Below are 17187 nucleotides of genomic sequence, written 5' to 3' on the forward strand. Positions count from 1 at the left end.
TACTCAAGTTGTATATTTATTGTCAGCCATAACAGTTTAAAATTATCTTAAAATTATAAACAACATTATAAAATTATATTATAACCCTATAAAGTTCAAGAAATATCTCATTTATAGCTTAATCTACCTAAATTAATAATAAAAGTAAAAACATTTCATCCATATCTTTTGTGCAGGCTATTTTAAACGTGGTATAATTTCAAATGTTAATTTCGATATAATAACGGTTTAAAAAATAATTTAGCCATTATGTGGCATTAAGTTGCTGTAACAAAAAAAATTACGTAACTTCAATGCCACAATGTACACAAATGTCTATGCAGACTAGAAAATGATTATTATTGTAGGTATAGATTTCATTTGAGAAGACGTTTGATAATTTCCATTTTTCTTTTATACATGTCATGGTCAATACTCATATTGAATAGATATGTATGGACAATATGTACCTATGATCTTATTTATTGTAGGTAAATGTTATATCTTAACACAATAAAATAAGTTTCAATTTATATAAAAAATGGAAGGACGGCGATAAAAGATAAAAAGCAAACGTTTCTTCAAAGTATTACTTTCCTTTGCGTTGAAATCAGTCCAACAATATTGCTCTACAAATCTTTAAGCGTATTAGCGAAATATTTAAATTAAGATCATCTACAAGGAGTTTTGAGCGCCAATCAAAATATCATTGCAAACAAGTTGATACTGGCTAAATTCGCATTTGGATCCAGTCATCAGTCTGGTTATCATTAAATTAATTAATTACAAAAACAAACCAATAAGCTACCAGAATCCAAAAAGGACATTATGAATTTAAAATTATGCCTTTTTTGAGCTAACTTAGATTTCAACGGCATTTTGACTAGAATTTACAAAGAGTCTAAAAAAATAGATAAAAACTAGCGAGACTTTGAGAAATGCAAACTTATTGCTCATTTCACACGTTCTACTCATCAGACTAGCAGCAGCTAAAACGCAAATGGCTACTCATGTAACTGGACTAGCAACTGTCATGTTACTTTCTAACATTTAAAACTTGCGCATTTTGATCACATATTAAAACATATTTTTTTCGGGTCTGTCGCGAATTCGACGTTTCGACGCAGGTTACAGTGGTCGTGGTCGCCGATAACTGATGACCTAGCAAAATGCAAAACACACATCACAAATTCAAAACACCCACCACACATAATACCTATATGTTAATTATTGTCAATACGAGTAGTACATACTTAAATTTGCGATACACCTGAAATAAATATGTTTTAATATGTTACTTTCTGCTTTAAAAATGTCCAAGTTAAAGATGTTAGGACAAGAAACTTCTATAGTTGTGAAGTCTACTCCTCATCATCAGTTTCGCAGCAACCCGGCCAGCAGCACCCTTCCCCTCCATCGGGCCTGGTGCAGAACAGCAGGGTCTCAGCGGCGGAGACGGGCCGAGGCTCGATGCCGTGGAAGTCGCGAAGGTCTTCGGCTGGGAACCAAGCTCGCTCTTCATCCTCGATTATGGGGATGTTGAAGTATCTGGAAAATAAAAAGTGCATCAGATTATGGTTTCCCGTTGTCATTAAAACACATGATTGGACTTCTTGAATCCATAGGATGTTTTGACCATATGGAGAGTTGGAAATTTGTTTAAGTGTCCCGTTGCCTTGTTTGACCTACTTGTTTCTTGGAAATGCCAAGGAAGCGGTTTATCTTTGGTTGCTAATGTAATTAAAGCGACTTATACAGATGGATCGAATCATTCGGTCGAATATTCGGTTCCGTAAGGTCCATATTCGGCCCATCTCTAGAAATTATTATGAAATTATAAAATACTTTTGAGACCTCTCCTCCCTTTTCCAGATTAGACCACTTTCTTATAACTGTATAAATGTGCTAAGTTCCTTACCTGGCAATCGCCAGGCCGGGAATCCACAGCACGGAAGCCAGCACCAACAGCAGGACCACTAGCAATGCCCAAACTGGCCACGGCTTGCGCACCGTGGTGCCCAGCTCGGGGATCCAGGCGTCGTACCTGCGCAGGAATCAACTTTAGTGTTTAATTTAATAAAAGGTAGATAGTAATTGACCAAGGGATTAGACAATGTCGATCATGGAAAGCTACTTACCAAATTGAAATGCTAGAGTGTTCATGCGGAAGAATTTAACTTACTAAAGTCGTAGGGCTCTTAATATCTTAAGATTAGAAGCTGAAGGGAATTAAGTAAAGTTTGAAAGGGATTTACGATATGGTGTCTCACAAGGCTCTATCTTAGGCCCACTAATTTTCACTTCACATTCATCCACGAATATTTTGCCATTGAACAAAGATTGACGGGCACACTTTAAAGTGCAAGGCAATGTTTAATAATAAATAATTTACCCAGATCCCTCAGTAGCCATTTCCACGAACGACGAGACAAGAATAGCAAGCATAGCTAGAGGTGAGAGGTACTTCCAGCAAATCAGCCAATAGATGCCTGGCCGAGTGCCCGTCATCAGTTCGATGTCATCTGCGAACCTGAAACGAGGTTTAGGACATTGTATAGGTCAAATCCACATGGTCTTTAATGATGAATACAGACCTGCAAAATTTTATAAAAATATAATTAATAATCCCGTCATAAAATCGGAATATCATCCTCCAATGTTTATACATTTCAGAATTATTTGTTATATGACGGTACGAGTAGGAGCTACCGTACGTTATTGATCGGATAGCACTTAATTTATACCCGGTCAAGTGGGATTCCTACTCAGTCTAATCAAGGCAAGTGTTCTAGTTTTCATCAGAATAGACTAAAATAACTCTTTCTGCTCGTAATATCGTGACTTGCTAATGGAAATGGGATGAAAAGTAAAATATTTAAACAGCAAAACAGCAAATAAAAGCCCTGCCAATCAGCCCGCACAATTAGATTCCAGGAGAAAACGCAAAGCGAAAAATGTTTGTCATTATTTATCGTTCCCGTAAAGACCAAAAGGAATCTAAATTTAGGCATTTTTCTCACTAACCTACTTTGTTAGTACCAATGGGCTTTAATTTGTAGGTAACGAGTAACTCTTATTTTGTTGTTGTCTTGTTTGTTTTGTTGTTTTGTAGTTATTCCGATCTTTTATACATTGCCCTACTTTTTAACCGTAATAATTTTCATATATTCTCTCACCGAATCTATGCAATATCATTCACCATTTACAGACTAGCGCTCGGTACTATTGATTCTGTCCCAACATTAGTGCAAAAGGTCCTCAAAAGAATGTCTCACAGCCCGGGCCAAGATTAAGACGCTTACAAACGTAGGTATATCTAACTACCCCTACGTTTATTTGTATTGCTTTAAGGTTTAAATTGGAATGGCAGAGTTCTTTGCTTATCTAACATACGGCATGGTTCGCACACAGTGTAATTTGGTTTTAGTTTGCACTGTAATAAAGCTCAAAGCTTATGGCCAGTAATGTATGCTCCAATTCGGGTTTCCGTCACCCAGACGAAATGTTATGCCATCGCTCTATTTTCTAATAATTTTAGCAACGAAACCTAAAACCAGACAGATGTTACGTAAATTTTCATGCCAAGTTTAATGTAATTTAAGCATGTCCTTTTAAAATGAGAGCGTAATTTAAACTGTATTCGAGGAGCGGCGAGTTAGTTTTAACAAAATTTCAAAAAATATTCCCATTTTTCAGTGCTCTTAAATGTCGACTGGAGACAACATTCAACCCGGTCCCTCTACTGCCATCTTTGTAATACCAATTTTTTGAAAATATTCATGTTCCTCAGGAAAAATGTTCAATAATTGGGGATTTTTCAATTAAGCACCTAACGGAGAGTCAAGTTGAAAACTGATTTAGTTTTTAAATCAGATTTCAACTTGACTGTCCGATAAGTGCTTAATTGAAAAATCCCCAATTATTGAACTTTCCCCAGAGGAACAAGAATATTTTCAAAAGCTTAGTAAGTTTCACAAGTTTTAAATTTAGCTCCGGCGAAACCTGATTTCTACATAATAAAATGAACACGGTAAAAAAATATAGAAACGGGAGATAATTTTGTAGTTTATTTAATGTCAAAAATCAATGCTTCTAACTAAATTTAAATCCCCAACAAAATAAAATTATAACAGCGCTATCTACTAAATTATATAAGGTGGTGGTACTAGTGCTCGACATGCTACTGCCCAATAGACGACACCCTGCTATCACCTCTATTGACAATGACTTAAGTTTCATGGTGACATGTACTGGGACCGTGTCGAGCACCAGTAGCTTACAACAACGGTAGATTTCCAATTTCTAATATTTTTAACCGACTTCCAAATCTCAAAGAAGGAGGTTATCAATTCGGTTGTATGTTTTTTTTTGTTTGTTACTCAATATCTCCGTCATTACTGGACCGATTTTGAAAATTCTTTTTACACATACAGATTGGTCCCGTTTTTGTCAAAACCCATTTCTGATGATGGGATCCATGAGGATACGAGGGAACTCCTCAAATCTTAAAGGCATACATATAGTGATTTTTGAGTTTTTATCAACAAATCAAGCATATACATCTAGAAAAGTGACATTTGATGAAGTGGAACTGCTGATGATGATCAGAACAGAACTCTTCAGCGACGCATAGTTCACGTTTGGCGATTTGTCCTCTTAGTTATGTTTGTTAAGCAAGTTAAGTTTTTAAGCCACATTTTTATCAAGCTCGAGTTCTGATGAAGGGATCCATGAGGAATCGAGGGAACTCCTCAAATCTTAAAGGCATGCGTATAGAGATTTTTGTATTTACATCAGAAAATCAAGCATTTTCATTAAAAACTGTCGCATTTGATGAAGTGGAACTGCTGATGATGATCAGAACAGAACTCTTCAACGACGCATAGTTTACGTTTGGCGATTTTTCCTCTTCGTTATGTTTGTTAAGCAAATTAAGTTTTTAAGCCACATTTTTGTCAAGCTCGAGTTCTGATGATGGGATCCATAAGGAATCGAGGGAACTCCTCAAATATTAAAGGCATACGTATAGATTTTTTTTTGTATTTTCATCATAAAATCAAGCATTTACATTAAAAACTGTGGCATTTGATGAAGTGGAACTGCTGATGATGACCAGAACAGAACTCTTCAACGATGCATAGTACACGTTTGGTGGTTTCGAATTTCGATTTTGACTTGGGGGTCATCCATTAATTACGTCACACGTTTAGGGGGAGGGAGGGGGTCAAGAAAATGTGACATATTGTGACATGGGGGAGGGGGGAGACACAAACTTTGTGACGTCACTTTAACTTCATCAGTAACCGAATTTTTTTTTTTAATTATTTTATTCGCTGTACATTTAAATAACAAGTTTTTAAAACGATAATCGTTTTTATTCTTTTAATTTTCTTTCCTAAGCAGTTTTGGGTTATAAAATTACTAATATTTATATCGTCAAATATATTTTGATAAAATATTAATAATACTTAGGTACTTACTTAATTCGATTTAACGATTTCGTAGAAAAAATGTGACGTCACACTAGGTGGGAGGGGTTTGCCAAATGTGACCAAATGTGACAAGGGGGGGGGGGAGGGGTCAAAAAACCTAGAAATTCGTGTGACGTAATTAATGGATGACCCCTTGGACTGGGACCCGGACTCGGACCCAGAACCGGACTCATACCCGGACCCGGACCTGGACTCGGACCCGGATTCGGACCCAGACTCGGACCCGGACTGGGTCCCGGACTCGGACCCGGACTCGGACCTGGACTCGGACCCAGGCTCGGACCCGGACTCGGACCCGAACTCGGACCCGGATTCGGACCCGGACTCGGACTCGGACCTTGACCCGGAAAACCACTATGATACCTTAACTAAATAAACCACTATGATTACCTACCATAAAATGTAGGTATCAAGTATGATGATGCCAATCTTACTAGCCCCTCCCGCTCAAACCCCCGTACACCGCACCGCATGCGCCGTTAAGTGGGTTAGGTTAGGTTTGAACTGCGATCCTCACAGAACCGAACAAGGGTTAGGTTAGGTTAGGTTAGAACTGCGAGCCTTACAGAAACAAAATGCTACTTGAAAAGTGGGTTTGATTAGGTTCGAACTGCGATCCTCACAGAACCGAACTGCTATCAGAAAAGTGGGTTAGGTTAGGCTAGAACTACGACCCTTACAGAAGCGAAATGCTAATAGACAAGCGGGTGGTTCTACCTCCTTTTCTACATAGTGCACAATCTACAATAATTTTTCACCGGCCCCCATAGAAGTCGGTTTTTTTTTTCTTAAAAATTATTTAATGTAAAGCTATGATTTGATCATAGATGTAAAGTGCAAGGGAGACGCAAGGAGGTGTCTTAGTTTCGTGAGTGTTGCGGATTGATGATTGACAATCTGACAATAGATAGCTGGCTAGCAGAGCAACGTGCATAATAATGCTATTGAGGTGTCTCTAATAGGGAATGCTAATCGGTTATAACCGTAACCGAAATATTCGGTTATAACCGAATATTTTGACAATATTTCATAACCGAATATTGGAAACTCGAATAACCGGTTACGGTTATTTTCGGTTATTTATTTATGACTTAAATTGTATGTTTTTATCATCTAATGACTACAAAATCCTGCCATTTTTGGCTGTAACGCCTGTGACTATAATTTTTGTCATTCGTGGACTTTAATAACAAAAAATATACCAAATTTACTTCCCTTAGTTATGAAATATTTTTATTGAATATTGTATCAGGTCCAAGGTCATATTTTACTTTTACTGTAATTGGTGTGTTTTATTAAAAAAACGAAGACTTTTACTCACATTCCCTATTAATACTGTAGGTACTAAAACAAAGATTTTTGTATTTTTTTTAATTACTTCATTGTAAATTTATAATTTTTCGTCGAAAATAAACGTAACCGATTATAACCGATATTCGGTTATTTTTTGGGCATAACCGTAACCGAAACCGGTTATGAAGTTTGGCCGGTTATTGCATTCCCTAGTCTCTAATCAAAGGTAGGTTTTCAGGTAAGTCAACATTTAGAAAACGTGATTAAAAAAAATAAACCCCTTATTATAGTTTTTTAAATCAGATTTTGAAACCAGAAATTTGATGCTGGACACCCTGTGTATTATTTATCTAGAAGCCATCACTGTTCGGTCCGTTTGAAGAATTTTGGGAACATTCATTTGTATGCCCTAACACACAAACATCATCACGGCCTAAATACATACCATACATCGTCCCCGTTCCGTTGGGAGTAAAAACAGGCAGCCCCTCGCCTAAAAGGGTTAATACATCTACCTTTTCGAAGGACCCCTTTTGCTGTCTTACTTCTAATGGCCTCTCGAAACGTCACCTATAATCGCTTGCGAACTGCGATACATTAAGGCATTTGATCGATCGATGGAATTCGTTGCTCCTAAACACTTAGCCAATTTAGCTATCAATTTGTTACAATATAAGGCAGGGCTCTCCAAACCTCGGCCCGCGAAGCGTTCCAATCCGGCCCGCGGACAGCGGTCCAATCTGGCCCGCGGGACCCAGGCTCCAGGGTTTCAGCCTTAACAGCAGCAACCAAAAGTTTGGAGACCCCTGATATAAGGCATCCTATTTGTTAGAATGTAAGAATGGAAAAAAAATTGTTAGAATGGAATTAAAAACCCCTTTAATTACACATACCGTTGTTGGAGTTAAAAAAATGTTTCAAAAATCTTATTTTAGTTTTATTTAAACAATGACGATAAGGCTGCCTCTCCACTGAGGCGACGACGAGCAGAGATGACAGGAGACGTGCAGGAATCAACCAATGCGATTGTAACCCACATCTCTTCTCCGCTTCGTTGGATTATAAAGGTCGGTTTTCCTAGGATAGTGGTGCCGTCATATAGCGGCCGTCTCCATACAAAATAATACGGCTAAATATGGATGTCGTAGTATTTTGTATGGAGACGGCCGCTATATTACGGCACCGCTATTCTAGGAAATCAGAGCTTATCCAATGCTGTTGGTTGATCCCCGCACGTCTCTTCTCATCTCCACTCATCTCCGCCTCAGTAGAAAGGCAGCCTAAATACCAAAATTGCCAGATTAAACTGCTGTCATGAGCAAAAAACTTCGCTCATGAATATTAACCGACTGAAGACGGGACGTTTGTTTAATTAATGCGTTACTAAATAGATTCCACGGGGACTGCTCGTATTACGTCATCATTAACGTTTTAATTAACATCAATGTTCGAGTAATAGGTATCTTAATCCTCTTAACTTTGAGCAAATCAATGTTGCAGTTGAATAAAAGTGGTTAATAAACAATAGGTTAGTTACAGCTACTTATTATTTATGAAATAAGTAACAAAAATATTAACGTTGTGTGTTCGCGTAGTATGGAATGAGTATGGGCTTAGTAACCTCGTCCTGCCCAATGTACTCAATTAAGAACATTTATTTGTTTACGGTCCCTGATGCGCAGGAATTCCAAAAACGGAACAATGGTGTCCTTAATTGAGAACATTGGGCTGAAACCGGAAGATATTTAAAAATGCTTGGCTAGGACGAGGGTAGGATAGGAGAAATACAACTAGTGACGTCAGAAAAATGATATTTATAATAGGTATCAGAATTTAGGTATATAACCTAGATCCTAGATTGTATCATAGGGGCACTAACTAATAGCTAAAGTAGCATATAAGCACGGAAGAAAAGAGAAGAAGAATATAAGCACAGATTATACTATGTTAGCCTAACGAGCAATTGCTTTAAGAAACTTCACATACTTACTCGACTACAGGAAATTGGATTGAAAGCCAGACTAGAGAGTCACGGTACGATTTAAGCTGCGTTCTCAACAGAATACGAGATAAAAGTTTCAGTAAATCTGTTTTAAAGATTATCTTCTGATATTAGTGTTTTAGAGAAAAAGACAAAAGTTTGTGAAGGAAGAGATTCAATTATATACTTTAAAACTTTTCAGACTTGTCATTTTACTTTAGCGAATCAGCACTTTATTCAGAAATTTCAAATTATAATTTTTAACTTTTTTGACAAAATTAATAAAATTATATTTATCGAGCTAATATTGTTCTATTTTTGGACTTGACTAAACCTTCCTTAAATTACAGTAATTTATCATCGTAATATCCCAACCTATTTGTAAAGAATCGAGTCATTCGAAATCGATTATATCACGTCATTGCGTCACAAAAGGCTCAGCGGAGCGTTCGGCTTCCATAATTCATGTAAGGTCGTACATCATGTTAATACAAGGTCGCGCCCGTAAAGGGTTGGCCTTCGTGGTCGAATCCTTCCAGAGGTCGTTTAACGTAAAAGTGAGGTAGTTTTACGTTAAATGACCTCTTGAAGGATTCTTCCTCATAGCATTCCTGTTGTTGTATTTTATGGCTCCTCTACACGAATGGCCAACGCCGGCCAATCCAAGGGACGCATTTATGCATTAGAGGGAGCAAGTGATATTGTTATCTCAGTCTACCGCATGGCTGCGTCCCTTGGATTGGCCGGCGTTGGCCATTCGTGTAGAGGAGCCATTACACCAGCTACTGCCCATTTTCTCTAAAGTTGTTTGCCCATACCTTAAGTTTACCGCAAGACGTAAGTAAGGTTTTCATTAATTTCGGAACACGAGTGCGTAAACAGCGTAGGTCGACATTCAGCTAATGTGATTTACAAAAAATGAAATACGCATTCATCTTCTTTTCATAAACATAAAAAGTTTTCGTTTACATGTTTGAGTTTTTAATAATCAAATTTTGAAATCGGAAATCTGACGCTCAACACAGGGGACACCCTGTAGTACTAGTGTAATGAGACCTATCCTCGTCCTGGTCCTGCCCAAGCATTTATAAGGATCAATTTAAGGCACTTTTGGTCCGTTTCTAGAATTCCGGGGCAGGAACCTTAAAAAAATAAAATGTTCTTTAGTGAGGACATTGGGCAGGACGAGGCTGTAGTAATGATCTATATAGGTAGTGCTTTAACCCATTAGCGACTACACTCCACTTTTGGGAACCTAGTACCATTTTTTTAATGCTGTTAGTTAGAGTTAAAATCGAATCAAACGTCGTAACCCAGGTGTACCCAAGTTGGTACAATGGGCGCTAATAGTTAATAGTCGTATTTCACGATACCACAAGCGCCAGGAAATACCTAATACTTCAACAACTCTCCTCCAGATAGCTCTCGGCGAGGAATAAATATCGGGCAAAGTAGGGAATATTACGGGAAAGTGTTCTTGTAGAAAAGAGCTATCGTATCGTGAAATTGTAGGATATAGGTATAAGCTCTTTAGGTAAATAACAATCTACGAACAATCACGGAATTCGAGTGTGCCAGTGTGTCACCTTGTCACTATTGGCAATGGTGAAAGACGTACTAGACGTAGGGACTTCATCTTTTTAATGATATTTTTTTAAGGCAAACCAGCAGGCGAATCGCCTGATCGTGAGAAGTTACCGTCGCCCATGGATATCTACAACACTTAAGGGGTTGCAAGTGAGTTGCCGGCCGTTAAGATGGGAGTACGCTCTTTTCTTGAATGTTAATGTTCTCGGTCGGTTCATTCCACAATTTAGCTGTACAAGGCAGATTTTCACTTTGATAAAGTACCAACAGACAATGAAATCAAATTCCTGGACCGTACCTATATGTAGGTATGTTTTAATATTTTGGCCATAAAAGTTCTCAAGCTTTACTGTTACTTAATTTGAAGCAAAAAGCACGGCGCTGTGACACCTGTGTATTTTGTAGAGATTTAAAGAAATATACTTACTAAGTTTAGCACATTTTACAGTACATATATTATGGTCCTAACTAGTGCGGGAAACAGCACTTTCCGGGCAAAAATTTAAAGGGTCATATATATTATGTACCTACTGTAAAACGTTGTAGGTACGATACAAGTGCGAATAAGTAGTTCGCAACTCGTGTCGATATAAAACACTCCCTTCGGTCGTGTTTTAATTTATCGTTACTTGTTTCGAATTTCCTTTTTTCCGCACTTGTATCGTAAATAACTATGTATTTCAGTGCCCGAGAAAAATAACCTCAACTAAACATTGTTAATAAAGTGACCACCTAATTGAGATATAGTTTTCTTTCTTCTTTACAAAACCAAAACCTCAATAATGAAGCTAAAAATTGACAAAACCTAAAATGCGAAAGTAATCGAATCAATCAATTTTAATTGCAGCCGTGTTTGAACAGTATCAAGCAGCTTAACTCGTAAGCCCGTCAAACGTTCGCCCAGCAACCATAACAGCCATAAGAACCATTTTAAAACAGTTCGAATTCGGCATTTGTTGCGTTAGAATAGAGCTGAGCGGGGAAATTGAGTTTTCGAATGACTGTTTCGAAGATTACGCAATATATGGTAAAATATTCGGAATTTGCGCAATGGCAAGTTAAGTTGCAACCAAAACTCTTCATTCTGAGCCTTTTATTTATAAGCCTTTTTAATATGCTTGAAATACTGCGTTTTTTATGTCCAATTATATTACCTACAATTATTACCTAAAAATACAGCAATTACAAACATATGATCGAAACACATGCATATCGAAATGCAGTATAAACAAAATACATAGGTAAGGTAAGGGGGTTTAAGAGAAACAGTAGAAGGGTTTATCTTGCCCTGGGGCAGTTTAATACTTTAAGATTAGATGGGGTAAGTGAAACCTGTGTTGCACTTAGGTACCCCATATAACCTTAAGTAACTTTTTTGTTCAATATTTAAGAAAGCAATAATTACAGAGACTTGTTTACCCAAGCCCAATTTAGATCCAAGCAAAATTTTGATGAAATATATAATTTTAACTTAGTTGTGTCATGCCGATAGGTATACCTTGTTCACGATATAAATAAATAATTCTAAAGAAAACTTTTCGTGTTGTCAAATGAAAGTGCGCCGCTGCTTTGAAAACTCGGCGGACGTGACGCGGAAACTCAGCCGTATTCGAACAATGAGATACGTCAAATACTAGATATTGAAACGATATGGATTGGATATGTCAGTGTCAAACAAGTGTCAAAATTGACGTTTCTTCAAACAAAAACGTCACTTTTGACACTTTATTGACAATCCATATCGTTTCAATATCTAGTATTTGACGTACCTATCTCATTGTTCGAATACGGCTTACCTTGAATCTTGAGGTCCAATAACGTCGAATATGAGTTATATCGCCTATATTTTATCGAGCCGCATACTAAGATGGTGCTTGAGATATTTTGATGGCAGTTATCGGTTAATGTTATAGCTAAATTCTACCGTTATAGGGATTTACCTACTTACTATGGTAATGTTATGCTAAATTTTATTAAATCATAATATTAAGGGGTCCGTCGCGAATTAGGTATTTAGGTAAGTATATTTACTCTCGAGGTTACACTGGTGTAAGTTGCGGATAACTGTGACTCGAAATAATAAAGGTACTGAGATAACATTAATTCGCGACCCGCTATAATTATAAAGTGCTCTAAATGAGAAAGTTTTTAATGTTTAGGTATGCTAAGTTCTGGTTTCAATATTTTATTCAGGTTCGTGATGGGACCATGATCGCTGTATTCTAGATCGTCCCTTTATTATAAAAGAAGCCCTGGTACAGTGAGCATCAATGGTAGTGGATGAACCACCGCACCAAAAGTATCTGCAGTCTTGGATAACTTTTCCTAATAGAGATAAGTATATACACGGTGACCAAAAAATAAGTGCATTCTCGTTGCCATTTTTTTTCTTGATTTCGAGGTTGATCCCGTAGTAAAAGTTGCTTAGTATAATCCCAAAACCTCCCTGGCAACGGGAATGCACTTATTTTTCGGCCACCCTGTATATATCTACAGTTCGTGTTCAAATGCATGTGTCTCAATCTAATTGTTCTACATACGTACCTACCTACCTTCCTACCTACCTACCTACATAAGTACTTGTTCTGTTTGTTAGGCTATATTAGAATGGTGTATGTACGTTTTAGGGGTAGTCTGATCCGCTACTTTTGATGCTGACTGTACGCGAAGAGATATATTGTTTTCAATTGATCTCTCTTTGAGCTTCGTGAAGTTACACGATCTCGTATCATTGTCACTTTTATTCCAAGACCCACGTTGAAAATAAGTTGACACAGTTTCCGGGCCCTCCAAATATTGGTGTAGTATTACCATATTGACTGCCCCAGATTCCTAAGATCCCTCAGACTCGAGGGCATTACGAAGTTTGGGCAAGTTACGGGGCGAAAATGGAACAAGATTTGGTTTGGTTTAAGTTAAAAAAATTTGCAGCCAGTAAGGCAGCGCGTGATTTATTTATAGAGCCAAAAGTGTGTCATAATTTTTGTGGGCTTCGTTGTGCAAGATGTTTTTTTAAGTAACTGATGTTGAACATGATCGAATATTATATTATATAGGTTATGATACTTTGATCGAATTTATAGGGGCCAAGGAATAATTTTATACCCCAGATACCTACTAAAATAACTGTTCGTTGTCCAATCACCCTGTTTTTTACAAAATTATGGCAACTAACCCAACAAGACAAGTTAGAATCTGAATTAATTATAATAAAAACAAGATTCAAGACTAGCCTCCTGAGTCCCAGAGGCCCTGGTAAAGCGTTAGTACTATTTATTATACTGTGGTAAAGGCTTTATTCCAAAACGTATGTAATTGTAACTTTGATTAAATAAGTCAAGGTTCCAAATTCAAAAACGAAACTAACGGGACTTATAAGGAGGCTAGAGCTTTAAAATTCCTGGAAAATATTAGTGAAGCCTAAAATAGCTTTTTTGTGAATCAGGTATTAACACACCTAAAAGGTATTCTAAAAGGATTTCAACCGAGGTGTAAGTATCTTAAAAGCAAACAAACAGCCAATACAATTCCAAGTTCAAGAAAACTTTTTACTTGCGTAACATGACATGCTTTTAAGTTAATAATGGCGCCATGATTAATATCTCAAATTACTTGGATGGTGTCGCATTCAGTACGGATCAAACAAAGGCCAATGATCTATGACCTTATGAGCTGATATGCAACCCATGTTCAGCGAAAATAAACGGTTTCGGAGAAATCACAGAAATTTGGCTTCATGCATTGATGGCCATCAGAATAGTACTGAAAACGACACCTGTATATGCGAGACTAGTTGGTGGTTTACTAGAATGAAAAAGCCACTATCAGCTCACGTTTATAAAGCTAAAAAATATATAAACTCACCTTTTAACTCCATACACGTACGCAATCCCGATGCACTCAAAAAACGCTATGATCAGCAGCGGAAAATTCCCGCTATACATATCAAATAGCAGGAATATATAGCTCCCAGAGCCATGCGCGAACGCCATAGATAACAAACAGCAAGTCAAACAGATCCCTCCCGTCAGATACTCCTTTCTCAAGTTGGGGAAGAGTTTCATGTCCACGATGGAGGTGACGACGCCCTCTAGAGTGCCGAACTGGGAGTCGATGCCGAGGGTGAAGAGCATGAGGAAGAAGAGGACGGACCAGAACTGGGCGCCGGGGAACTGGTTGATGGCCTCCGTGAAGATTATGAAGGCCAGGCCGGTGCCGGAGGCCGTCTGGAAAGATAATACATTGGTTAGTAAAATAGGGGAGATACATATGTATTTATAATATGGTTGTCATAGGTAATATATAAATTAGGTATTATCCTTCTATTGATATAAATAAACTATAAACTGTAGGTTGAATTCGGATTCATCCGCGTAGAGGTCGTTAAACAGTTTTTAGTAGATTGTGTCACAAAGGAGCAAAATGACATATTTACGGCGAGGGCATACCTATACATTGAATCCTACTGAACGCAGCGCATTCTTTTATTTTTTAGGCGAATTCTTCTTTTATTTCTTTAAGGCGCTCTTATACTCGAGTTTTACGTTTTCAAGGGGGTGAAGCAGACGAGTGGTAGAACGGGCAGGCGGGCGCCCCGCGCGGCGCACCGCACCGTTCCCGCGCATCACGTCTACGTCCTTATTCTGACGACATCGGTATTCTGAATTGTCAGTTCCGGGATTTTTTCCGGCAATTAATATTGCATAAGATTTATTAGCAAATTCGTATTTTGATGAGTGAATGAAATTATAAATGGTAGGTAAGACGGTGAGTGTAAATAATTATTAATTATAAACAATATGAGTGTATACCGCGACAAACTGAGAATCTAATCAAATGATGCCAAATTATTATGAGACAAAAACTAGTACTTACTAATAGACCTTAAAATGTAATAGAGTTAGACCAAGAAATGTCTGCAACGATTTTGATTGCACACGCAGTGCAAGTGTTATATTAAACGTCAAACTTCTGAAATTATGAATAACACTTGCACTGCCTATGCTATCATAATCGTTGCAGACTTGGTCTAACTCTAGCAGTCAATTTCGGGCAAGTAGGTAGTGAAAATAAGGAAAAATATTAGCAAAGCTAAGATAATTTGTGGGACTATTGAGTTATGCATAGCTCCAATAAGTAGATAAAATTAGCTATCTTCACAAAAAAGAATTATAACTCTAACTGTAATTACTTACTATTTTTCAAATTTTGAATTGACGAGTAAAAGTCGAGCATTTAAAGATTGTAATGGCAATAAACACTTCTACTTCGACATTCGAGTTAGTTAATAGCTCAAGTAAATAAATAAAATCTGCGGAAATAATTCGTATAATTTTGAAAATTGGCACAGTTATACCTTGTAGTGTCCAGATAAACATACTTAAAGTTCTCGAGCTTAGCGGGTGTGCTGAGGGTGTAGGGGGGAGGGGGGTGAAGATATCTTTTTCATATTTTTGCTCATATCTCGAATATCTGTACGAATAGCATACAAATAAATAACAAAAGTTTTAACATAAAATTTCCTACAAATTTGGTTATTTTTATTTTTACGTTACGATCAATACTTTAGGGCTGTTAAAGTTAACAAAGATATAAAAAAGTCGATTTAAGAAAACGTCGTTTTTTCGTAATTGTTCATCATAAATCATATTTTTAGTTTAGAATAAGCAAGAATATATAAATCAGTTACGCTGACAAAGTCGTAAAATAAAAACTAGAAAAAATATTTAATAGGGTGGTTCCCTTATATGAAAAGTGGGCATGAAATTTTTTTTTGCTTCAACCCTATAGGGTAGGGTGTCGCTGGATAGGTCTTTAAGGACCATTTTTTGATCAGCATAATATTTTCGGAAATAATCTATCTGAAAGAAAATAAGTGGTATTTTCCCCTCTAGTTCCCCTAACTTTTGAACCATATGTGTCCAAAAAATATGAAAAAATCGTGAAAGTGCTTAGTATACTTTCAAGGAAAAATATAGCAAACCTGAAAGCTCCAGCCGTTTTTGAGTATTTGCAATCACTCAATCAGACTATTTTGACTTACGGGTAACTGCGGAACCCATACTGATGATGGCCCGACATGCTCTTGACCGTTTTTTTATGTTTCATCAGCAGGTCGCTAAGCTTGCTTATTCTAAACACAAAAAAATATTTATGATGAACAATTACGAAAAAATCCCGTTTTTTTAATTCGTCTTTTTTTATCTCTTTGTTAATTTTAACAACCTGTAGCTCCTAAAGTATTGATGTAACGTAAAAATAAAAATAACTAAATTTGTAGAAAAGTGTATGTTTTACTTTTGTCCGGAGTAATTATAATGCTATTCGTACAGATATGAGCTATGAGCAAAAATTGAAAAAAAAAGGTATCTTCAACCCCCGCTACACCCTCCACACACCCCCTACCCTCGAGGACTTTTAGTATGTCTATCTGGACATCACAAGGTATAACTGTACCAATTTTCAAAACTACACGAATTATTTACGCTAATTGTCGAGCGTAGTTACTGTGGGGCTCGCAGATTCCGAAGTCAGGAACTCGTACACGATGGCTGGAACGCGCTGGCTGGCTGCTGCAGATTACCTCCAGATTACCGCACCATTACCGGGGCTGTGTAGGGTGTTTAATGAAAACACATTTGTTGATTTATAAGAAAACTTTGGAGAGTGTTGGGAGGCTGGTGCCTCTGTGGCTATTGATGAGTGAGTGACAAGCACCCAGGGTGGGCGCGTATATATAGGCGCGCTCGGCGCGATCCCCACCGTGGGTACTTTAGGCCACGCCTACTCAAGGCGTGGGTGTTACGTGCAGAGTGAGAAATTGTTTTATTCATCCAATAAGCTTAGTCTATTACA

General features: G+C 37.4%; 1 protein-coding gene across 1 annotated transcript in view; it reads right to left on the reverse strand.

The window, feature by feature from the left end:
* Window positions 1-1271: 1271 nt before the first annotated feature.
* LOC134795658 (sodium-dependent neutral amino acid transporter B(0)AT3) overlaps window positions 1272-17187 on the reverse strand; it is a 57998-nt gene continuing 42082 nt past the window's right edge. The window contains exons 3-6 of the mRNA XM_063767572.1: window positions 14197-14558; window positions 2372-2509; window positions 1898-2023; window positions 1272-1527 (exon numbers count right to left, since the gene is read on the reverse strand). Coding sequence (XP_063623642.1) covers window positions 1341-1527; window positions 1898-2023; window positions 2372-2509; window positions 14197-14558 — 813 coding nt within the window. The 3' untranslated portion in view covers window positions 1272-1340. The remainder of the gene's footprint in view (window positions 1528-1897; window positions 2024-2371; window positions 2510-14196; window positions 14559-17187) is intronic.

This window comes from Cydia splendana, chromosome 12 (genome assembly GCF_910591565.1).
Source record: "Cydia splendana chromosome 12, ilCydSple1.2, whole genome shotgun sequence".
NCBI lineage: Eukaryota > Metazoa > Arthropoda > Insecta > Lepidoptera > Tortricidae > Cydia > Cydia splendana.